The sequence below is a fragment of the Lepisosteus platostomus genome, chromosome 9, assembly GCF_059453375.1.
Source record: "Lepisosteus platostomus isolate fLepPlt1 chromosome 9, fLepPlt1.hap1, whole genome shotgun sequence".
Taxonomy (NCBI): domain Eukaryota; kingdom Metazoa; phylum Chordata; class Actinopteri; order Semionotiformes; family Lepisosteidae; genus Lepisosteus; species Lepisosteus platostomus.
This window is the reverse complement of record NC_142619.1, coordinates 53464213-53489116: the sequence shown is the minus strand read 5'-3', so window position 1 is coordinate 53489116 and position 24904 is coordinate 53464213. Positions and strand designations below refer to the sequence as shown.

At 48.0% G+C, this 24904-nt stretch overlaps 1 protein-coding gene across 1 annotated transcript; it reads right to left on the bottom strand.

Moving 5' to 3' along the window:
• Window positions 1-2047: 2047 nt before the first annotated feature.
• panx2 (pannexin 2) lies at window positions 2048-23189 on the bottom strand. Its single transcript, XM_088645556.1, has 5 exons — window positions 21770-23189; window positions 14192-14720; window positions 10173-11429; window positions 9521-9715; window positions 2048-8162 (listed from the first exon to the last, which is right to left on the bottom strand). Exons 2-5 carry the CDS (start codon window positions 14415-14417, stop codon window positions 7876-7878), a joined length of 1965 nt encoding a protein of 654 aa, XP_088501682.1. The 5' UTR covers window positions 14418-14720; window positions 21770-23189; the 3' UTR covers window positions 2048-7875.
• Between the last annotated feature and the right edge of the window lie 1715 nt (window positions 23190-24904).

The window sequence follows — 24904 nt, the reverse complement described above, 5'->3', positions numbered from 1 at the left end:
CACTGTCTCTCTGCAAGCCCGAAACAGCCACTCCATCCATCAATACAGCTCGTTAATCCCAGCCTGTAATTAAACAGCCCGACCGGACACGGAGCAGCCGGTGCTGACTGCTCCTGAGACAAGGGCAGAGTCTCTCCATCAATCAGGACCTCTAGCAGAGAGGGGGCGTGAGCAAGGGAGAGACCCGTCACGAAGAGAGAGAGAGACAGACAGAGGAGAGAAAGAAGGAGAGGGCACGGGGGGGAGGTGGTGGCGGAAGGCACTGGAATTTATCTCATGTGTGGAGAAGTGATTTTATAATCACATACACACAGCCCAGGGCCTGACAAGTAGACAGAGCCATTATGAGGAACTCACATTTAGAATTAATGTTGTTCTGTCAGGAAGCAGTTATCCAAGGGCTGTGAATGCAGGGGGGGGGTGATCTCTGCAATTAGACAGGTAATTAGACACTGAATTTGCATATCAACAGAGCCCCGAGCCCCCTCCCCAGCCCTTCATTCTCTGGGTTTTGGAGTGGTAGGGAGTTTTTACCCGGCAGGTGAGGGGTGTGACAGAGGGAGCCGATATCGTTGTCTTCTACATGCTCCAAAAGTCCCTGAGAAATAAAACAATCAGAGTGCTCCGCTTTGGCAACACTGTGATGCGCCATTGGTGCCGAAAAGGCTCTTTGAATTTGAAATTTGGATTTTCGCCGTGTCAGAAACCACCATTTTAAAGACATGAGGGACACCTATTGGAAACAGGAAGAATACCGCAAAGCATGTGAACACTCGGGCCTGTTCCAGGTTAGCGTGAAGAAGGGGTCTGGAACTAAAAGACTGCCATCTAGTGTTACACTCCAGTACTGCAGGGACCGGTGTCTCAGCGCTGCCCTCTACTGTCTGCTTACTGCTCCAACAGTTAACTACGCTGCTGGAAGGTGAGCTCATCACATTTTTCGTGCAGTGTCCAGGAGTGGCGTTTTCGTCGTGTCAGTCAGACTGCAGCCTTACACTTGGTTTACATCCGACAATTTTAATCTTCTATTCGTTAAAAGATTTCTGCCTTCTACACTTCAACTGGATCTCGTCTTCCTGATTCCCGAGTCATTGCCGACATGACAGTCATCTTCAAACGACTCACAGCTTACCGTTCTTAGTTTTGAAATGGGAGGTTGAGCGACAAGAGGAAAAGTGGAACTGTGCTTTCGCCCAGTCGTAACACAATTCTTGTTTCTTTAAAAAGGTTCATTTCCTGGCATACAGCTCTGCCAGCAGTTACAGTGTATCACCCCTGCAGCTCACAGCACCCCGACTGATGGGTGCTGTACACTGTAGCGCTCTCGGGTTCACGTGGGTATACACCCACGCCGCTGCCGCCTCAGGTCGGCCCCCCCAGCGGTAGGGACTCGAACCCGGGCCTCCGGCGTCACTCAACGTGGAAAACGGGGGGTATCAGTTTGTAGAACAGCTTCGAAACCAACACCCTGTATTCTCCCAGACCATGAGACAATATCTATCAAATGAGAAGTCTGATATAGTAATTTAAATTGTAATAAGATACCAATCATGATAGAATTAATATACTTTCTGTATTTAATTATAGAGCTAGCAAGAGATTTATTAAGCCTTTTGCTCAACTTCCATACAGTCCATGTACGACTTTCGAAAATGCTCATATTTAAAAAGTTTCAGCACTACCTGTGCACTTACACACAGACCCTTGACACATACACAGTTCCTGACACACACACAAACCGACACATACACACAATCCCTGACACACACAGAGACCAAAATATACACACTCACCCTGACCTACAGACCGACACATTCACAGAAACCTTGACACACACACAGATTGACACAAACAATACACACATAGACCCGACACACACATGCAGATACTAACACACACACAGACTCGGAAAACACAAACACACACGGTCCATGTCACACGAGACACACACTGTCCTCGAGACACAACATGCAGGCATTAACACACACGCAGACAGGCAGACACGATATACGTTCAGCCACACCAAGAAAGAGAACCAGGATCCGACTTTGATTTTCTTAGAAAAGGTTTATTGTTCAGTAATGGTGAGGTCTGACAGTCCTGTCTCCAGATCGTTAGACATTCCCCCTCCCTGTCTGACCGTCCCCTGTCCCACCCCCTCCGAGCACTGCGGACCAGTCCCAGGACAGCGGACAGCGGACAGCGTTGGACCAGGCAGACTGGCCTACAGTACCTCTCAGATCTCTTTGCATGAACTTGGAGGTACTCCACCTCCCCATTTGTTTAAGGAAAAATGCTAAAATCATTTGAAAGTTCTGAAAATGAAAGAAAGTGCTTATAAAGTGCTTTTACTCACCGCCCTGACTTTAAGAAACTATGACTCCTGCAAGGAGAGGAAGAGAAAACAACAGAATCATTTAGCTGCCCAATATGTGTCTGACTGGCACGGCCTGAGGGAGACTCAGGGTGTCGATGTTCTACAGAAGGATGTATAAACACTGTGCTTGTTACTGTCAAAGTAGGCAGGGAGGGAATCTTTTTTAATACAGCATCTGGACAAAAGGAGAGAGGGTTCCATTTTGTCTTAATGGTGCGAGGGGGTATTTTAGTGTTCGTGTTCATCACAGAGCAAAGGATCGTAAGAGGTTTTACAAATGGGTGTAGAACAGCTCTGTATGACAGAACATGTCTTGGTTTCTGTAGTGTTAGACAGGGGACACAGGATTCTGGCCATGCTGGTATCTACCTATATAGTTGGGTTGACTGTGTGAATACAGCAGAAACGTAAATCAATGAAACGTAACTTTTCATTAAGCTTAGAGTAGCATCCACAATGAAGACTTGATTTGTAAGGTGTCTGTGTTGCCCCTAAACCCTGATGACTCTTTTTTCTTCCCCTGAATGTGCTCTCTGTTTAATCACAAATGTCTTGGAGCCCTATTCGCTTTCCTAGGGAATACATCTTCTTGTACCCAGCTCAGAATGAGTCTCTTTACACCCCCCTCCACTACATGTCCTTCCCTTCTGTCCTCTGCAGCCTCAATAACTGACAGGCCCAGCCCAGGGTGGGGTGGCAGACTCACTTCCTATAGGGCCTGGTGTCTGCTCCTTTTTCTTTCAGCCCGAGTGCTCAATTAAACAATTAACCTATTTTTTTCTTTGACATACTGTGTATAGAATGTACTTGCTGGGATAGGCTCCACCTCCCCTGTGACCCTGAATGGAATGAGGAGGTTTAAAAATGGATCACTCAAAATACACATTTCACTGAAGTTTCTTCTGCAACACCTCAGAGTAAGGTTACAAATAATACACTATCATCTCAGCAACTCACAGCTGGCAGCCCACTGAAGCTCCGCAGGTGTGAGCCTGGTCAGTACCTGGATGAGAGACTCCTGGGAAAGCTGAGGTTGCTGCAGGAAGAGATGTTCGTGGGACCAGTGGGGGGCGCTCACCCTGCGGTCTGTGTGGGTCCTAATGCCCCAGTATAGTAATGGGGACACAATAATATAAAAGATGAGACATTAAATGACTCCCTGTGGTCATTAAATCTCCCAGGGTGTTTCTCAAAAAGAGTAGGAGTGGTACCCTCGTGTCCTGGCCAAATTTTCCCTTGCTTTACCAATCATGGCCTCCTACTGTCCCCATCTGTGAACTGGCTTCGTCACTCTGCTCTCCTCCCCACCGAGAGCTGGTGTGTGGGGAGTGTACTGATGCATTATGGCTGCTGTGACATCATCCAGGTGGGGTGGTGGAGGGGAGCCCCCATTACCTGTAAAGTGCTTTGAGTGGAGTGTCCAGAATAGCGCTATTTAAGTGTAAGGAATTATTGCTGCAGTTAATTAAAAAAAATTGAATTTGTGTGATTAAATAATCAGTTAAATAACTATGTAACCAAGAGCTCAGACCAGAAGACACCGGGCCATTCTGAAAGGGGGATGGCATCACCAATGGGGTGCCATGCTCCCTCTCTACATTATCCAGATCATGAGGCCCCAGTGAGGGGTGACCCCCAAAAGTGAGGGACTTTCTAGAGCACTTCCCAGCCTTCAAGCCACACCGTGCCTCCTCTGACAACAGCGAACTCCCCTACAGGAGAAGTCTGGTGTCCTGTTGTGGCGAAATTGTCACTGGCCAGTTTCCTCCCTTGCAAGCACTCGCTATATTTTTACTAACGTAGTAAACCACAGTGAAACCACAGTAACAGTTGGTGTTAAATATAGGGGAAAATATGGCAAAAGAGCTCAATTACCATCCAATGTTACCACAGTAAAGTGTAATAAAAATAGTTGCACAGCTTGCTACAGGTCTTCACAGAACTCTAGTCCCAATCCACAGAACTGTTTCACTTATCTCTCAGTTGAGCTGTGTTGTCAAACTTGGGCACTGCGAGTTTAATAAACACAGGCAATTTTCCCACTTCATTGAAATTGCTCTAACACCAGTCTACTTCTTTTAATTTTAGACCAAAATGGGAACTCTTGCCTTTACTCATTCCTTTAATTAAATAATGCCATCGGCCTGACCCTGAGCCACCATAATTAAAGATCCAGTCGGACACACCAGTGCCTGAAAATCCCAGGAAGAGCTGAGATGCTCCTGGCCATTTAAAGCCAGAATAATGCTGACAGTACAGTATGTATACAGGCCAACCACCTGATCTATCGATCAAGCAAGAAGTGCTCGGCTTGTACCAAGTTCCCAGATAATCTCGATGAGATGCTATACAGGGGTGGATCCATCCAGTATCCCAGCTTGTTGGGTTTACAGAGAAAACAAGACGATGAACTCGTAAAACAAACCACGTTTACATCGTTCAGGACTCTAACGTAAGAGAGGGTATGGGAAATTCAAACATGTCTGACTTTGCCTCAACTTATTTTGTTGTTGTTTTTCATTAAAAAAGTACTGGAAAGTCCCTCACAAATAAGGAGGCCCTGCATATGCCTGAACGGAAATCAGTATTTCCTATAAGGAAAAGGCAGAGGGACTGCTGTATTCTTCTGTTCTGGGCTCAGAGCGTGGCCAGAGCGCCAGTCCTGGAGGAGGAGGAGGAGGAGAAGAGGAGAGAGGAGGTCTTGGCAGCGGACGGGAGGGGTCTGCGTGGGAGCAGGACACTCTTCAGCGGGTGGGATCTCACACACACCTCCACACACCACTGCAGAACTAGAGCTGCAAATTAATTAGCACAACCTCATTAATCTCTTATCCGCCCCTCCATCTGGCTCACCACCATTAAGAGTCTCTCCTAAGCTCTCCCTCTATCTCCCTACCTCCTCTCCCCATTCACCTTCTCTTTGTTCCCCAATGACTCCCCCTCCTTACCTGTGGGCTCCTAGGGGATCTCTGTGTTGTACATCATCTTGGTCCTGATTGGCTTTCTCCAAGGGGGACAAAGCCCTGATTGGTTCCCTCAGTGTGTCATGTGACCATTGTTACAGCAGGCACAGATGACTAGAGCTGGTATTATTGCTACTGAGCAAGTGCATCCTTGCCTTTTCGGGGGGCGGTGGGAGGTGGGAGGAGCTTTGACACTGACTGTTTCTGGTTGCCACGGTGATTCTTCAGTACAGTGTCCCGGAAGGAAAGTGCTCCATAAATATTACTCTGTGTTGTCATTCAGCAGGGTGGAGAAGCCACTACTGAAGCAGTCTTTGGTGGGAAACGGGTGGGTGAGGAGCTAATGGCTGTTCAGGCTGTGCACCTGTGAGTCTGTTCTGGTTGCGAAGAGTATCTCTGTGTTCCCTGCCGACTCAAGGCCAGTCTGAACGCGAGGGAAAGCTGTTGTTCACTTCAAGCCCAGCGAAGGAGCAGTCATTTGTTGCACCAGACTGCTGTGACAGAGAGCTAACAGTCTCAGTTTTATTTGGGGAGGTGAACTACTCTCACTGGTGATTTAGGTGGCGGAACACGAATGGTATTTGGCTGGAATGTGAAGCAGTAAGCAATGAAGATTTTGACACAGTTACAGTATGTAATGGTTAGGTCAGAAAACTGGAATGTCACCGGACCGGTTCCCGAGTCTGAAGCAGGGAAACACCGATTAAAATCTTTACAGACATTAACAATTGACTGACAGAGAGTATCAGTGGAGAGATATGAAACTCCTGGTGCAGAGCAGTCTAAATCACACCACCCCATATGGACAAACACACAGGCTGACTGTGAGCTAGATTTGTAAAAAGTAAATTGTCTGTTGCCCTGTAGCTAATGCAGCTCATGCTCAATCAGTACAGCAAATCCTAGATTGTCTCACACTGGTTCATCTGAAGGGTGTATGGATGCTGAGCTGTGATGTGATAAGACACAATGTCTGGTTGCTACTGGTTGGTAGTATATAAGGTACATATATATTGCATAAGAATCCAAATCTGTGTCCAATCAAATGGGCTCAGAGCCCTGGAACTCCAAAAAACAGGCAACATCAGAAAAGATGTGAATGTGAAACTTAAAATGTTTCTTATTGAATGTGTTTTTGCATAATGGCTTGGAAATGTTACGTATTGCTTGTATGTACTTTGCTTTTAAATTTTGTGCAGTGCTCCGAGATAGATATATTTAAGAACATATCTGTATTTTCTGTTGTATTTTAAATCAGATTGTGACAGTGATGTGTGTTGTGACTGGACAGGAGATGGAGTTTGCAGGAGTAACTATAGTTTCTTCTCCACTTAATTTCCTAGGTGGCTCATTTTGTGAAAGAACTTCATAAACTAAGTTCCTAAATCACTTCTTCTGAGTAACATTTTGGTTAGCTGCCATGAGCAAGGAAGCACAAAGGCTTCTGCTGGAAAGGATGTAAAAGGTTTGTTTGTCTCTGAGTGACCCCTGCATGCTCCTGAGTGCCTGTGCTTACTGGATGAGAGTGACTGAAGTACATTCACCATGCTGTGTCTGACTCTGTAATTAAGTAAAGATAAGTCCGCGTATCTGTGTATGTGTTCAACTCACTAGGCTACCTGTCAGTCTTTGGGGTTGGAAGTGCACAGAGTTTAGTTATTCAAAAACCATCCTTTAAAATTAGCTGGGGCCAGAGCCTAGGGTTGCTGCGTTGTCTGTGAGACTTCAGTCCATTGACCAGCACTGTTGAAAGTTCTCTTCCTTTTTAGGCAGAGCTTTAAAAATAAATGTTAAATGCAACTCTGCAGAACTGCTTGTTTTCTGGTGTGTATCACACTCAGGGGGCCTGTTTATTCTGTACAGCTGAGATGGATCATTCTCTGTGCTGGAGCTGTGCAGTGGGTGGGGAGTACAGTGCTGTCAGCACCAGGTGACAGTTTGGATTTAGTAGATGGACAAGAACTTGAGAACTTTAGAAAACGTGAGAAGATCAGGACGAGAGCAGATCCTTTAGTCCATCACAGTCCATCATTCGTGCCGATACAACGAGCGATTCTTCACATTTCTCCACAAGTGGAAAGGATGTGGAAGTGCATTAGGACAAAAGGAGGCATATCTTTACACAAACGTTTGTGGGAGTATGGAATAAGATACCCAGCCATGTTGCTGAAGCCGATACCCTGTCTCCTTTTCAAGAAACAGCTGGATGAGATCCTTGAATCAATTTGCTACTAACTACGAAAGAGGATTGATGGGCTTAATGATCTCCTCTGGTTTCGAACCATATTTGATGTTCTAAGAGAAATCAGACGTGCAGAATTCAGTCACATCCTTTACCCTGGCCAAGACCATCTCTCCTCTGTCTGTGCTCAAGGGGACGGTTGATCAAGGAAGTGACCTGTGGATTGCTGTGCTCCTCCAGTGATGACGGGTGACCCGGACCTCTGTCTCTATTTCCTCTCAGCACAGCGAGGGACAGCGGGATTGTGCATCGGAACGGCGCCGTGGATGAGTGCTGGCGAGTACATTTTCCCCTCAGTACTCCCCCGCGGTGATGAGCTCCCCCGTCCTCTCTCCCAGCCTGTCTCTCCTCTCCCCGCCCAGTGCCGTCTCTTCTTCCTCGTACAGCGTGTGGTGGATGTTAAGCAGCGGGTGGGTGGGGTTCCGGCTGAACGCCGGGCCCTGGCCCTCCGGGGCTGGCTGGCTGAGTGGGTCGGGGGGGCAGGCTGTGCTGGGAAGGCTCGTGGTGCTGCCGCTCAGGTAGGCTGCGCTGGGCAGAGTCACTGCAGAGAACTTTGGCTCTGTCAGAGGCTCCTTCTTCTCTGTAGAGACACCAGGAGGAGATGAGAACTGCAGAGGTCACGCCGGCGAGTAGGTTAAAGAAAGACAATTCTGCTGACCCTGTGACCAGGCGCTCAAGGGTAATTTTAAACCTTCTGATCCTAATACAGAAAACAATGACAGAGACCACTGTAGCTGCAGCTAAGTGAGCTCCACCATTTGTTTTGTGTATGTACTGTGATGCCATGAGGGGCAGTGTCCTAGAGGGGCGTTACTTTCCCCAAGGACTCTTAGATTTTTTTAAGCTTTCTACCTACCTAAGATGGTGGACCGGACATGCAGGTCACCAGAGACTGGATGCCGGCAATCACTGGAGCAGGGACAGCTGTGTACCCTGCTCCAGTCCACATAAATAGAGTACCAAACCAGGAACAGGAAGGATCAGAGACTAATGTGAGAGGAAGTCGGAGCAAGAGCGACTCAAGACCTCACATCAGCCTCTGCCCCTGCAGAGGCTGATTCACTACGGAGCCAGTCTCCAGAGTGAAGATTCCAGCTATACAAGCTTCAATTCCTTCATCTGGTCTGAAGAACACAGTGCAAACTGTCTAAGTCTTAAAGCTGTTTTACAAGCCTCCGGGCTGAAGAATGGCTGAGCTGTCACTGCAACAGCCACCTTAACATAGCGCAGGCTGTTTATTTTCACATACAACCAAGGAACTGTGACCCAGCCCAGCTCCCTCAGCAGTCTCTGAGCTGAAGACCAGTGTACAATTAGTACATCAGCCACATACTTACAGTGTAGGCTGCTGGCTGACCAGCAAGGCCACAGGGCTAACATCATAGTGCCACGGATACCTACACCTGCATCAACAACTGTCTTGGCCACTCTGGAGAGCACATTGAGTACCCCTATTGCTGTGCTGGATAAGAGCTGGAATTGTATATAATTCCAGTCGATAAAGAACAGGTTGACTTTAAAACCACTCTTTAATCGGGGTCCCACCAAGAACCTGTGCCCCTGTTGTGAGCCACCCCATGTGGCATCACGGTATATATTCTGACAAATTGCAGTAAAAATGAGAAATCAAGCTTTTCATTTTCAGCGCCTGTAGAGGTCAGAGGGCACAACACCAAAACAAGCGCAAACAAGGTTTTGTGAGCAGACACATACAGTAAGTAGCTGCAGCAGCAGCCAACTGTGATATTTCTATATAAGGACTAATATAAAAAAATCAAGCCATTCCCTTATCTGACTCTGTACTGACCCTCTAAGGGTTGTTCTCTCTATACCTGAGATTTCTGTACTACTGATGTCTCAGTCTCTTGTGATCTCTGTAGAGCTGATGTATTGTGCCCATGATCTACATGGACATGATACACCTGTTATTATCTTTACCTGTGATAGCAGCAGAGACATGGACAATGGTGTGTGTGCCCTCAATGAACACTCCCTCTTGTGTGCAGGTGGGAGGCAGCTGCTGATTGCTGGGCGCCTCGGCCTTGGGCTTACGGATGGTCAACATGTAGGGGTGCACGTCCAGGGAGAGGTTCCGTGTGGTCTTTTTGTCCACACTGCCTCCACTGAGCTCTCCTGTCAATACACATACAGTACCAGGACCGACAATAGAAAGCAAGCATAGGCCATTATGTCTGAACAGATCATTGATTCCTCTCTTCCTTACTAAAGTTCATCAGATCGGTCAATTCAGTAATTAAGGATTGATTAAGTGAACAAAAGTAGAACATACTGGAAATGTTACACTGACTGGGTTACAAAAAGCCCAGCTCTCAGGATAAACACTGCACCTATATACCCCATGATATAAATAACATTAAAGTACTGGGTAAAATTCCATAAGTATCTTGAAAGAAGTACATGAAAGGAAATATGTCCAGACACACCACTAAAATTAGTTTCAACACCCACAGGCACAAAAAGCTTAGTATTAATGAGCAATGTTCAGTCTCCCTCTCTCCCTCCCCTGGGAGACAGATGCCTCCTGAAAGACAGATCAGGTGACAGAATGATGACCAGTGTGACTCAGTACCTTTGCCAGCAGGAGACTGCTGCGTGCTCTTCGAGGAGTCCAGCAGGGGCGCGATCAGGCTGTCCGTCACGGTCTTTCGTCGCACCGGCTTGGGCTTCTCGGGCTTGTTGCTGTTCTCCACCCGCATCAGCGTCAGCGGCTCCTTGAAGGGCTGGGGGAGCGGGTTCGAACTGGGGATCCATTTCATCTTCTTGCGTGGGCGCTTGATGACCAAGGGCTCTCCACCAAGCTCACCCACGCCTAGCATGGCTGGGTCAGCACTGGGGTCCAGCGTCTGGATGCCCGAGTCGCGCAAGGTCGGCGTGGCGTCGTGGTTGGACTGCGCCAGCGCGGCCAGGAGCTGCCGCACGACGTTGTCGTACATGAGGTCGCTCTCGTTGGTGATGAAGTCCAGCCGGTTCAGGGACTTGATGTGGTCGCGGTTCTCGTTGCAGAACATGGCCAGGATGTTGATGTCGCAGAACTGGGACTTCTGCCACTGCCTCTTGGTCTTGATGCCCACCTTGTGCAGCTTGTCGAAGACGAAGTTGGACTTCCGCACGATGAAGAGGTGAATGAGGTTGACCAAGATCACCAGGTTAATGAAACACAGCAGCGTGATGTCCACAGCCGCCATGATGCGCTGGAGCTGCACGGCGGGCAGCTTGCAGTTCACGTTGAGCCGCAGCTCAGGAGCACTGCTGGCATCTGGGGGCTCGCCCAGCGCACAGGTGAACTCGTTCTGCCTCTGCGTGGCATAGTAGGTGCTCAGGTAGGAGATGGGGATAGAGCTGAGGCAGATGATGACCAGGTGGCGGGCCAAGTACAGCTTGGCCAGGAAGTTGCTCTGCCCCCGCCGCTCCAGATACTTCTCGAACAGGTTCTGCTCGGGGCTCTTCTCCTTCTCCGCGTTCTCGATGATCTCCCGCCTCTCCCGCTCCGTGATACCGGGGCCCTTCGACTGGATCTGCTTCTCGATCTTCGGCGCCCGCCCCTCGGCGGCGCGGTGGTAGCAGTTGTCGATCTCGTGCAGGAGGAAGTTGAGCTCGGAGGTGAGGCGCGTCGAGGCCAGGAACTCCCACCCCAGGGCGGGGATGTACATGATGCCCGCGAAGGCCAGCAGGGCGTAGGGCAGGAACTTGTGCTCAAACAGCGAGGGCCGCAGGGCGGCCTCCACCCCTGGCACCGCGTCGCGCAGCTCTGTCCAGCAGTAGCCCCGTGCGTACAGTGCCTGGTCACGAGTGAAGTTGTGTGGCGTGTAACAGTATATCGACTCCTCTGTCCAAGAGGGAGAGAAACAGTACATTTCAAAGCGTTTTCACTCCAAAGTGCAATCTGGTCCCTGTTATCAGAAAGCAGTGACACAGGGAGTCTTTGAAGGCACAAAAAGCAGGCAATACACGAAGAAAGGGGAAGTGTATTTACATTTTTTGTCTCTTAAACAGTTTGGAAAAATTCGTTCGGACAATATATTGAATTTGGAAAAGTAGGGAAAATCCTGCAATTTTCAAATTCCCAATTATAACTGTATTATATTATAACTCTCTACCTCATAACAAGAACTGCCTGATGTCTACCATTGTGTCAGATTTTTAGGTGATCTGGTCTTCATTTTTATGCTGGCGACGCTCCACATAATATTTTCAAGTTGATATAAATCAACCACGACCTGCCTTGCAACACTGTTCAGATGATGTTCTAAACGGATACAACAAAATTTCGCACATATGAAATCTGACAAGACCAATACTACGTTGATTGGCAACTGTTTCAACTTCAAATCAGCCCAACTGCTCTGGTCAGGAACCCCGGTGTTGTCTTTGACAATCATACTCACAGTGTAGATTAGGTGGCATTCTTTTGAACATGGCTGGTATGCAGTCACATCTCTCCCAAGCTGCTGCAGAGAAACTACTGCTTGAGCCTGTTCCAGGTTTGATCGTTGTGATGCAACGCTCACTACTGTATCGGAATATTTTCTGAACAAAGTGCAATATTTCTGAAAACTAGATCTTAACTAACTCACTACAATTCTTCTTCTAGCTGCCATGAGTGCAGGCTGGCGAATGATTGTGAGTTTCTTGGTACCCAGGATTTGCTGTACATAATTTTGGGATACAACAAGTGTCTACAGAGGACGTTATTCACTGTACTCAAGTGAAATGGTGAGCTTGTTTGCAATGACAGAGGTTTGACACATCTGTTTTCCCTAACTGTGTCACTGGGTGTTGCTTTAAGATTAAGCACTCAGCGCTCCAGCTATTCAGACCCACTGGAGTAACTCCCTTTACTGTGGGAGACCTTGTTACTGTTACCCTCCCCGCGCGGTGCTAAAGTGGGGCATGTCACAGCTGCAGTGGCCAATTACAAAACCAATTCCTAAGGCTCTGGCGCTCCACTGAATCACAGTCAGATCCATATTGTCCAAATGGAGAACGTTTGAGACACTAGTGAATCCTCCAAGAGCATGGTGTGACATGGTGTGTCTTAGAACTCACAAAGACCTCTAGAACAACATCAAGGGATCTGCAGGCCTCTCTCGCCTCAGCTAAGGTCAGCGTTCAGGACTCCACCATCAGAAAAAGCACAGCAGCACTGAGTACTAAGTACTGGAAACCACTGAGTACTAAGAAGAACATGGGTATTCGCCTCAGGGTTGCCAAAATGCACATGACTAATCCTCAAGAGTTCTGGAACATCGTTCTATGGACAGATGAGTCACAATGTAGAGTTTTGGAATGGCCCAGTCAAAGAACAGACCAAAACCCCGTTGAGATGTTGTGAGAGATCCTGAAAAAAGCGATTCATGCTTGAAAACCTACAAATGTCATGGAGTTGAAGCAGTTCAGCGAGGAGGAGTGGTCCAGAATTCCTCCACAGCACTGTGAGAGACTGATCAATAACCAGGCCAGGAAACGCCTGGTTGCAGTTATTGATGCTAAAGGTGGCGTAACCAGTTATCGAGTCCAAGGGAGCAATTACTTTTTCACATGGGACATTGGATGTTGCATAACTTTCTTTAATAAATAAATGAAGTTAGTATAAAACTTCTTTTTTTCTGTCCCTGACACCTGGGGGGTGGCGCTGGATGTAAAAGTTACCTCACTGATATGTGCTGCTCTAGAATATATTTTTGTCCAAAGTCTAACAGAACTTAAATTGCTGCCTTGGAGATTCCTTCTCTCAATGGAAAGTCTGATCGATTCAAATACTCAGAATCAGAGTACTGTACATGTCAGCCCAACCCAGGCACTGCATGTAGCAAGGGGTGAGGGTTACAAGAATCAGATGAAAACAGGGGCCCTCTGATGGGCTCACCTGGAGAAGGCACCCACCTGATTGCAGGTGCCTGAGTTCAAGCCTGGGTCATGTCACCAGCCAGCTGTGACTGGGATTAAAGGGGCTCCCCCAAATATTTCTGACATTTATTATGAAAACAAAACAACATAGTGACGCAGTCTTTAACATTGCTGCCTCGTAGCGCTGGAGGGTTCAGCTCCTGCAGTGCTATCTGCGGGGAGTTTGCATGTTCTCCCTATGTTTTGGGGGGGTTTCCTCCAGGTGCTCCAGTTTCCTCCCACAGTCCAAAGACATCTGGCATGTAAATTGGCTTCTGGGTAAACTGGCCCTGGTTTGAGTTTGTGTGTCTGTGTTCATATCTGTGCCTTTGCCTCTGCCCTGTGAAGGACTGGTGTCCCGTCCAGAGTGTATCCTGCCCTGTGAAGGACTGGTGTCCCGTCCAGAGTGTATCCTGCCCTGTGCCTCCCACTAGCTGGGATAGGCTCTGCCTCCCTTGCAACCCTATGTCGTGTGGATGGATTATGAAAATGGGAAACTCCCTGTCTGTTCTATTTCAAAATACACAAAATGCAGGTTACGTGAAACCCCATTCTAAAGAGTGGTTCTTTCCATACATACTGCCATAAAAGTATGAAGAAACAAATGACGTACAGTGATTATATAGGGTGACCTAGCACGTTCTTTTGACATCAAGATATCAACCACCGCCATGCCAGTGTACCTCGGGGTCCAGGACAGACCTGCAAAGTTGCGGGTGAAGACCAGCGTCACCAGCAGGATGGGGATGATGACGGTGCCGATGGTGACGACGCGGTCGAAGGGCAGCTCGAGCTTCAGCTGCACCATGAGGCCGGCCAGCGGCCCCGCCCTCTCGTCCTGCTGCCCCGGCAGGATCAGCTCCCTCAGCTTCTCTCCGGCGAGCAGAGCCGTGGCCATGTCGGGGTTCTGCTCGATGATGTGCTGCATCCGTCCGGAGCGAGACTCCCCGGCCGCCCACCGCCTGGCTGACGCGCTGAGGGACCGGGGGGCGGCGTGTCTGTCGGACCGAGCGCGGGGGCGCGCGGTGGGGGGCGGGGGCGGGACGAGGGGGCTGTGCTTCTCACTGTTTGCGCTTGTGGTCGTCTTTCTGGCTCCCGTGTGAGTGGCTGCGCATCTCTACCTGCTTCTCGGCGGTTCCTCTCCTGTGTGTCTATGTGTCTGTGCGTTGTCCTGCGCGGGGGTCTGTGCGCGCGCCTGTGTGCGTAGACCAGCGCCCAGAACCCCACATACCTGCAAGACAGAGAAAGAAAAACATCAAGTCCAGCCATCACCGAGTGCGTCACTCAGTGACTCAGTGTGCCTGGATCCATAGTGCACCTACAGTATATATTCTTAATGCTTTATGGTCAGAGCAACATGACATGAACTCAGGCACCCGCCCACACATTGTTTTCAGATAACTCAGCTTGGGAACATGAGAAATGAACCGATCACAGTTTCTGAAAAAGGTATTTTTTGTTACAGAGCCACCCAGTTTGGAATTGCCCATGTTTTTCATGCCTTGCCTCACACCTACAAACCTAGCAAGCGCACACAGGGAGAATGAGGTAGGGTCCTGTAACCTTCCCACCTTCAAGCCTTTCATCTTTCATCACATCGCAGGCTACACAGCCCCATTCAGGAGGTTCACTGATGATGGAGCCAGCAGCCATATCACTCTGCAACTCACAACTGGCAGCCCACTGAAGCTCAGCAGGTGTGAGCCTGGTCAGTACCTGGATGGGAGACCTCCTGGGAAAGCAAAGGTTTCTGCTAGAAGAGGTGTTAGTGGGGCTGCAGGGGGAGCTCACCTAATGTTCTGTATAGTGACGGGGACACTATACTGTGAAAGGTGCTGTCCTTTGGATGAGATGTTAAACCGAGGTCCTGACTCTTTGGTCATTAAAAATCCCAGGGTGTCTTGAAAAGAGTAGGGGTGTCACCCTGGTGTCCACATTTTCCATTGGCCTTTACCAATCATGGCCTCCTGATAATCCCCACCTATGAACTGGCTTCATCACTCTGTTCTCCTCCACGCTGACAGCTGGTGTGTGGTGAGCGTACTGGTGCACTATGGCTGCCATAATATCATCCAGGTGGGGCGTTTTGAGTAGAGTGTCCTGAAAACTGCTCTATAAGTGTAAGGAATTTTTTATTATTATTATTACTGAAGGAGAGGCACATTCATAACCTTGAGCCTGGGTCACGTCACTAGCCGACTGTGACTGTGATTAAATGGGTTCAGCCTAACATTTCTGACATCCATTTTCTAACCACTTCATCCAGTACAGAGAGGGGAGCCACAGACATCTAGCAACCACACACATGGAGAAAGAGGTAGGGTCCTGCGACCTCCCACCTTCCAGTCTCTAATCTTTCACCACATCATAGGCTACGTGTCAGGTCTCACACTCCTCCTCACAAACGCTGGGGTATTTCCCGAACCCTCTGTTTCTCCCATCCATTCCCACTGAAGCCAGCACACTCTCACGTGCACCAGATTCCACAGATCCTCGCTCCTGAACTAATTTTCTAACAACATCTCTTTCCCTTCAGTATGTAAACCTCTCTCACTCACCAGGCCACGCTCACTATCGAGAAGCCTCCCGTAGAGTTCTCCAGTGTGCGTTCTTACCTCCTCGACTGATTCCCTTCTCGACCTCGCCTTTCGGATATCGTTTTTTGGATTGTCTGTCTCGGATGTAGTTCCGGTTCTACTCTGTATTCCTTCAGGGTTCAGGGCAACGCATAGGATCCCCCTATTCAATCTATTGGTTCCTGACACTACGCAGCCCCACACAGAAGGTCCAGTGATGATTCAAGTAGCGTCACGTTCCCTACTTGATTCAAGTAGCGTCAGGAAAACCCCCAGCTGATTAACTCCATACCTGTGCTCAGCGGCACCGCTTGTGTTGCCCGCACAGCTTTGGGGGACCTCAGTCACGGTCGGCTAGGGACATCACCCAGGCTCAAACCTGCGATATCGGGATCACAGAGCACAGCCTGCATTCGAGCAAAACAGGAGTCCCTCCCTGATCGCATCTTGATCGGTAGAAGAGGCTAGATCTGTTGAGCCCAGGTGTGATGTAAGGGCTCCCTTAACATGGGCATTTCAGACTTGTGAGCAGTCTCCGAGTGAGTGAATACAGAACATAAGATCCTTAATAAATCTAAAAAGCAGCATCCATTTAAGAAAAGGCATGATCAGCCAGTTTCTCATTTTCTTATGTTGAGTTATCTGAACACATGCGCGTGGAAGCCTTCATATATATTGTGACTCACATTCATATCCTGTTGGACACCCTGGATTATCTGTTAAGAGTTAATAATCCATCAGGAAAAATAATCTGCATATAATAACCTGGTAGTTTTCAGATACAAAAATGTTTAAAATCTAAGCACTTTATGGACTTAGTGCTCTGGAGCTATTTTTGAATTTTAAAGAATTAGGAAAGAGAGGCTGTCCTTTAATTCCCAGACTTCGGCAGGGGTTGTAATGGTACTGTGTGAAACCAGTGTATTGTATCGAAAAGATCACGAATAGAAAAGTGGATGAATTCGCTATTAACTATCAAATGAGCTAGATGGTAAGAGAGCGAGAGTGGGAACACGTATCGCTAGGAAGGGGAAGTGCATTAAAACCTGAGAACGGGAGGCACATCTTTACACAAAAGGTAGTGGGAGTGTGGAACAAGCAGGCAGAGTTGGTGAAACTGATACCCTGATTTCGTGGATGAGATCACTGGATCAAGTAGCCGCTGAAAAAACAATATTTTTTCTGGATTAAACAGGATTCCTATTTGTTTTCCACAGTAACAATGATCCAATCTGAATTCATTAAAGAGTTACAGAATATTTTTTAAATTGACCAGAAGGTGATAGGCTATATAGGTTTGATCAATTTCATTCAGCTGTGCACTCTACTGTCCACAGGCTTTGATTCCCTTGGCTATCCATGAGCCTGCAACATTATACTGCAGCTAACCCTTGCAATACAGTATATGAAAAGATACAACTGTTAATCACACATGAAAATGAATTGGCTCATCGCAGCCCTGTTTGTTTAAAGTAGTAGCTTGTTTGGAACAGCTGTGTTCTGTCCTTATTGACGCACACAAAATTATGAGCTGATTGGCCAAGTGCATCCGCAGAAAAAATCATTTGGATGCTACAGTTTTATGGCATCATACCATGTGACTAACCCACATGTTCCTGAGCAACTAATATTATAACTAATATGAAAATCAGCTAATATTGTGCACCAGGTTTCAGAACTGCACTTTCGTTGATTTAAAAAAGATGAGGGGAGCCCATATCATGTGACCAACCATCTTCCACTCCTCATTCGCTGTGATTCCATATGTACTCCTGGACTACATCAAGCCTCATGAGTCTGGCTCACTGTGCCAACAATACCCTTTGCAATATATGCAACTTACCCAGACCTTCAACATTGTTGGAAAATGTTTTTTTTTTTAAGATAGAAACTGGCCATTTGAAATCATGACAGAAAATAAACTTGACATTTTTTTTTTTGCTTTGTTAAGATCCCGTTATTTTTGAGAAATTGTTTGAGTTTATTGTATCATCTCCAAGAGAGTGGCCAAACCATGTAGCCGCAACAGGCGTTTACAATGCTACTTGATGTCTTGAGCTTCCATAGGACACTGGACCCTGGTGATCAGAGAGAGAACCTTTACAGACACTGGACACTGCAGTGCAGAGAGAACCCTTACTGACACTAGACATACAGTAGTGCACACATTGAACCCCCAGTTTATTTTTGTATTTTTTGCATTAGAATCAGAAAACAGTGCATTACAATCACCTTCACTATGGAGACTGGAAAACTGGGCAGAAGTCTTTATATGGTATATCCACAGTGGGAATCAAACACATTGAGAAGACAAAGTGATAACTCTGATGCAGTGATATGCATGATGCTACTAATAGAAAAGTGATTCATGGACACTCGGTTTATAAAAGGTTAATTTACAAAATCTGTAGGCATCCAAGGTAACGTCCACGCATGCATGAAGGGAACAGTGAGCCATGAGTGCCACAGGGTTCTGTTTCAGGCCTGCTGCTCTTCTGGAGCTATAGCAGTTATTTAGACTTCACCCCCAGTCACACCACTGGAAGTAAGGAACAAGCTACTCAGCCATGTCTTTTCTGAAACCAGCAGCCTGGCTTCTTTCTAGAAATGTCTGGAAGAGATCACGAATAGAAAAGCGGATGAATTCGCTGCTAGCTTTCAAATGAGCTAGATGGTTAGAGAGCGCGAGTGGGAGTAAGTATCGCTAGGAAGGGGAACTGCATTCAAACCTGAGAACGGGAGGCACATCTTTACACAAACGGTAGTGGGAGTGTGGAACAAGCAGGCAGAGGTGTTGAAGCCGATACCCTGACTTCCTCTAAGAAACGTGTATGAGATCACTGGATCAACTAGCTACTGAAAAAAAAAATTGAAGAAGCTTGAATCGAGCCCTCTCGGACATAGCCGTTATTATGTTAGTTAACATCAACATTAGCAGAACAGAAGCAGTAGCAAGGAATGTCCCAAAGGACAAAGGCGGATTGTGGCTTGAGCCAACACTTGGAAAATGGAATTTGATGTTGAGAGGTACAAAAAATAAAAAAATGACATCGACAAGTGCAAAATACTGACACTGTACATATTGCATAGGCGATCCTGAGCTACAGGAAGCTACAGTATGTCTGAGGGGGATCTGGTTGTCAATGTACTGTAGATTCTTCCAGAAACAGAAAGAATGTGTGGAATTAATGCAAAAAGCACAAAGATAGCAAAAAGCATGGAATTTAAATTAAAAGCTTGGAAGGTAAGGTTTTACAATGCCTAGTAAGACTTTATTTAGAATATATTGTGGTACCAAAGAAAAGATGTTGTAGCCCTATGTGAAAGCGACCAGATTTCTGCTGATTTTAGAAGGGTCTTTCAGTCAGCACCTAATTAAAAACTGGGAAAAACAGCTGACTGGACTTTCTATCCACTTACAGCATTCAACAAAGTCACTGAAGTCAGAAGTGGAATAAAAAAAACAAAAATACATCCCGAAAGAATTCCAAACTGTGCAACAAGAATGATTCATCGACCCAGGGCATTCTCTATACAAGCAAGTTAAAGGGACTCTCTTTTAAAGCTGAGGAGATCAAGGGGATTTTTAATCTAATTAAGCAATATTCTGATGGGTATAGATAGTGTCAGTCCAGGGGTTTGCTTCAGACTCAGTTGTGGGATAAGAATACGGGGCCACAATTAAAAAGTATAATAGACAATAGGAAACACTTCTTTACACAAAGTGTTGTGGGTGTGTGGAACAGGATTCTCAGTCAGGTCGCAGAAAGTAGCTTAATGATATTTTCAGCTCAACTAGTTAATAAGCTGAAACACAAAAGAGCCCGAATGGCCTCCTCTCGTTTATATGCTGGGTTGTGACTGAAGACTGGTTGTCTGGACTGCACTGGACTCTACAGCTCTGACAGAGCGTGATCGCTGGACACTGGACTGTAGGAGATATCAGCAAGAGAGCCACGCCACTGTCTTCATGTGGGCTGTATGTGGGTATCTGGGGGAGGTGTCGGTCAGGTATTTCTGCCCCTCTAAATAACAGCTGAAAGGACTGCGACTGAGGGGTCAGAAACGTTCCTTTGTCCACCACTGCGCCACCTCGCCGCACACGGCATCTCAGAAAACCCTTCGAAGGGTCAGCACGCAGTTTCGCCTTGTGCTTCCCACGAGTAGTGGAGTCCCTGCTCTGTAACTGCAAAGCCATGCGAAACCCAGCCTGCAGCAGCGCTCCGAGGGAAGGTCAGAAAAATGCCCTTGTGCTGAAGACCAGGGGGAACCGGGCTTTGCTGGGTGAGTGTTCAGACAGTACTCCCAATTCCAGTTCTTACAGACGTGCGCAGTGACCAGCCCGCTCGCACTGTGACCTCTGTAAACTCGGAGCGGCGTCCAGCCCTACAATCAGAGGAGGCGTCAGGGGCTGTGCAGTGAAACCAGCCGTGTGCGTGGATGGCTGGAGACGACAGTGCACTGAAGGGCATGAGGGTGAAGCTCAGACCCACGAGACTCGTGCAGTCCCTGCGTGGGTCATCTCACATTACGGTGCCCAGCTTTTCAACTGGCTGACCTTCTGCAGCTCTTTCGATCTGTCTGGGCAAGGTCTGTGCAGAAGACGGATCGGTTTCGGGTTATCGGCGGCTGGCTCACACCTGAGCAGAGTTTAAACTGCAGCACAATGCAGCATTCCTCTTTAGCTCTGCCTGGCACCCCCGCAGTGAGTGAGAGAGAGAGCTCAGAGTGGACCCAAAGCGTCAACTGCAGAGACTGAGAGTGAACCTGAACTTGCCTGCCGAAGTCAGCAACATTGAAAGACCACTGAATGAATAAAGTGACCAAAAGCTGCAACAATGACCCAGACCCCTGTATTGAGATGAAGGAGCTGAAGAGCCGAAATGGGAAATTGCCGTTTTTTACCGAGAGTGCCTGCTTACTCCTGAACTGTGTTTGCACTTCTTATTATAAGTTGACCCAAACTCTGACCACAGATCTTTCAATTGAGCAGACTGCCTTGTCGTGTCCTGCATCTGCAGAGCTAAACACCCGTGACTGTATGTGTAGCACAGCATCCCACTCCGCTTGTGAATTTAACACTCAAGACACACACAGTCCCGTGCACATTGCGTTGTGCATAATGACAACGTGCATGATACACACACGGTGCTATCGTGTACACACAACACTGTGCGTGTGTTCCGTTCTCCTTGTGTTACGCGAGGATTTTAGTCGGTAACTCTTCGGATTGCAATAATAATAAAACACAAGACCATGACTGGAGACTAAAGCACAGCCCGGCATCGATACACACCAAGTGCAAGATATCCGAGTCAGCACTAACAACGCAAGAGGTCCCAAAGTATCTTAGCAGATGAGGGCGCAGACGGGGAATTCGAGATGAACGACGCCGAGACAGGAGAGGAATGGAGGAGAAGAGGACATGTTAAGAGATGAGAAACGAGAGGCTGTTGGAAGGCAGGACGCGAGAGGAGTAGAGACACGGGCGGAAAGAGATACACGGAGGTGCCCAGTCCTTCTCTCACCTCTATTTCTATTTTTCGCCCCCCGTTTGTGGACCGGCGGTAAAACTTTCATCCTACTCAGTCTCGGACACATCGTCTCATTTTGAGAAAGCAGGCACGCATGCTGTAAGGTTCACAGACGCGCAGAAACACACGCACTCCGCGGCGAAGAGGAAGAGACGATAGTCACAACTCACCCGCTGCGTGGTGCGTCAGTGCTGGAAGAGTTAATCTGCAGTGCGGGCGAGCCGCTACGCGTGTATCCGGCACCGGTCTGTTCCGCTCGTCTCTCCCCCAGTCCCCCTCCTCTCCTCCTCTCCCCCCTTCACTCTCTTTTCCGATTTCTTCACCTCAGAGATGTGGAAATGGGCTCTGGTACCTGTCGGACCACGTAGCTGCACAGCTCCCCACAACCCTCCTCTCCGCTGCTAAAACGAGCACGTCCAGATTCTGCCCTTTTTTTTCCGTGTGACCTCCTAACGTGACTGTAAGCGACAGCGGCTCATTGAGCAGGCGACAGCGATGTACAGTATGTGGTCCTCCGGAGCTCCTCCGTTTTAGAGCTCGACGGAAGCAGTCCGGGGGCCCTCGGCAGGTGTGGGGAGACGCCCGAGGAGAGATTCAGCACTGGGGACAGGGCATCGCCCCGCTGTTGCGCGCTCATCACGCTTTCCTGAGGGGAATGGTGCAGCCCGGGAGGCGGAGGGACTCGGCACCTGGGCAAGGCATCCCCGGTGGGGTAAAGCACGGTACTGTGCTGTATGCGAGCTCCCGTGTGTCTGCCTGCAGCTGTTCACTCAGACGTTCACATCAGCCTCGCTGTCAGGGAAACACATGCCCGGATAAACCACACACACAAAAAACCAAATCCAACCAAAATGCTCCCCCCTTTCGCCCCTCGCTGTTCTCCGTGAGCGCTGAATGATGGAGATGAATATTTGCGTGTCGGCTGTAAAAGCGCGGCCGCATAGCGCCCTTGACAAAGGGACAGCGGTCCTACAAGCGAGTATGCAGCCTGAAACAGCCCGAGTACTGTACGGCAGGGCGCAGCTGTCTTCATTTTTAAAGTACCTGCTCGTGTATGGGCTTGGGGCGAGACATGTTGTTTTATTAACACTGAATGCCGTTCCCCCTCGCCTCCCGAAGACAAGGCGTCACGCACTGTAGCAACGGACGGCAAGAACAGCGTTTGTTTCTTTGAACGGCCATATTTTCAATTTCATGCCGCACGTCCTCTCTAGCACCGGCCCATCCCTCTCCAAGCTGCTCGGGTCCCGCAGCCCCGAGGTGCCGCCGCATCAATCTGCGGATAGGCCCCGCCGGGCCCCCACCGCCTGGAGACACGGCGCACGACGTTTCAACCAACCGTCTCCGGTTTCTGCCGGTTTGGTGTCGCCTGCTGCGACGCCAGCCTCCTCCTGAAGGAGAGACCGCAATGATGTGCACCAGACATTTAGAGAGCCGCTCCAATCACCTTCGGTGTCCTAGCCGAGGTGACGCTGATCGTAACTACACCAGCCGTGACAACGCTGTTCCAACCCCATATTGCTTCTGAATTTGCTCACTAAGCGCTCTGTGAGGACTTCTCCAGTTTGGATGACAGGCCAGAGGAGTGTTAAGACCGCGGTGTATGGACTCTGTGCTCTAGGCTTCACCAATAGGCTCCAGAGCTGTGCGCAGCCATGATTTCTTTCCCCACCAATTTTAGCAAAGCTTTGTCAGAATGAAAAAAAAAAAACACCGCATGGAGGGAAGAAAAGCTGAGGCAAGTGCAAAAAGCCGACGCTGGGTCTGATGCAGTAGATTCTGAAGCATCTGTCCATGTCCGTACTGCTTCCTTACTCATCCAGTTCAGGGTCAGGGGCAGGGGGAGCCAGAGTCTACCCCGGCAAGCAACGGGGTGCAAGGCAGGATACACCCTGTACGGGACCCCGGTCCATTGCGGCGCACAGATACAAACACACACACCCACTCACCAGGGCCAGGTCTACCAGAAGCCCATTAATTAACCTCCCAACGTGTCACAGAGAGAGAGCATGCAAACTCCAAGACTGCACCCCAGGAGCTGAACCAGGGCTCCAGTGCTGAACGCTGCACCACAGTGCACCACAAAACATACATGTGGCACTTATGGAGCAAGTCATAGGTTTATTCCCTGCTGAAAAGAGAAGAAAGAAAACACAACGTTTCGGCTGTGGAGCCTTCTTCCGGTGAACTTATTCATAGAAACTTAGTACTTGCACGAGATACATGGTTAGTATGTCCCTTATGTTATGCATTTCATGTTAAAATGCACTTTAAATCAATCTACAGTTACCTAAAATATAGTCGGCATTCCTTTTATTACTATATTAACTATATTTTCTTTTAGATACATTTTAATTCGATACGCTTTTATAAATAAAGTAAATAAGAACTCGAGAAAGAACACAAACAGAAGAGCCCGCTGAGCCCTCCTTGCCCGTTAGGATTAAATCATTTAGTTTAGATAAACCAGTTTAGAGATTTTTTTCTTTGCGGTTTCTCCCCTGTTTAAATTCAGAATCTCGGAAAGAAACTGCAGACTGGTGTAGAAAGTGCAGAGCCAAAACTCAAGGTTCAAGAGATTTTGTTGAGAGAGGTGAGTAACTTGTCTACTTTTTGGGAGGAGGAACAAGTAGACAGTTGTTAATTGTTCAATTGTTATTTTCTAATTCATAAAAGGAACTGTTATATTTTAGGCTAGAAACAAGGGAAAAGATTTATTTTTCCATTTAATGTCTAGAATAAGCTGTTGCACCTCTTGCAGGGGGGCAGACTGGATTTTTGTGGTCTTGTACATCAGACTTATGACTTCATGGGGTCTGCTATTCCACCTTTGTTGTCCACTAGGTGTGGGAATAAAGTATGAAGTATGAGTTAAAAGGCCAGGAACAGAAAAATTGCTGAAACAATGTTGCTTAAAGGAATCCAGGACTCGGAAAAGGTTATCTTCTTCGCTTGCCTCAGAGGAAAGAAAGCAACTATTTTTAGCGTCTCTTCCGGGTGGCTGTTTTGTTCTGCATTCCTTTATCCGAGCTGGATCTCCGCCTGGCACACCTCTCCACCTCACATGGAGAGGGTTTGACCTGCTAGTTTCTTTTAGAAAGAAGAGCCAAGGTCACAAAAATGAGGAGGGCATTGGGCCTGTTGAGTTCATTTCTAAGCAAAAATCTCTGTGCTCTGACCCCAAGCTTCTCTCCCTGTCTGTGTGTCTCACGGAGAGCAAGCTGGGGTATGCGAAAAGACAAATTCCTAATGCAAGAAATTGTATATGGCCAATAAAGTGATCTGATCTTCATTTGGTTACCACT

Excerpts from the sequence above, each read along its gene's own strand:
- panx2 (XM_088645556.1), bottom strand. The coding sequence starts at position 14,417 with ATGCAGCACATCATCGAGCAGAACCCCGACATGGCCACGGCTCTGCTC. Across the intron at positions 11,430-14,191 it reads CTTCACCCGCAACTTTGCAG|AGGAGTCGATATACTGTTAC; the intron begins GTCTGTCCTGGA and ends CCTCTTGGACAG. Across the intron at positions 8,163-9,520 it reads TGTCTCTGCTGCTATCACAG|AGAAGAAGGAGCCTCTGACA; the intron begins GTAAAGATAATA and ends GTGTCTCTACAG.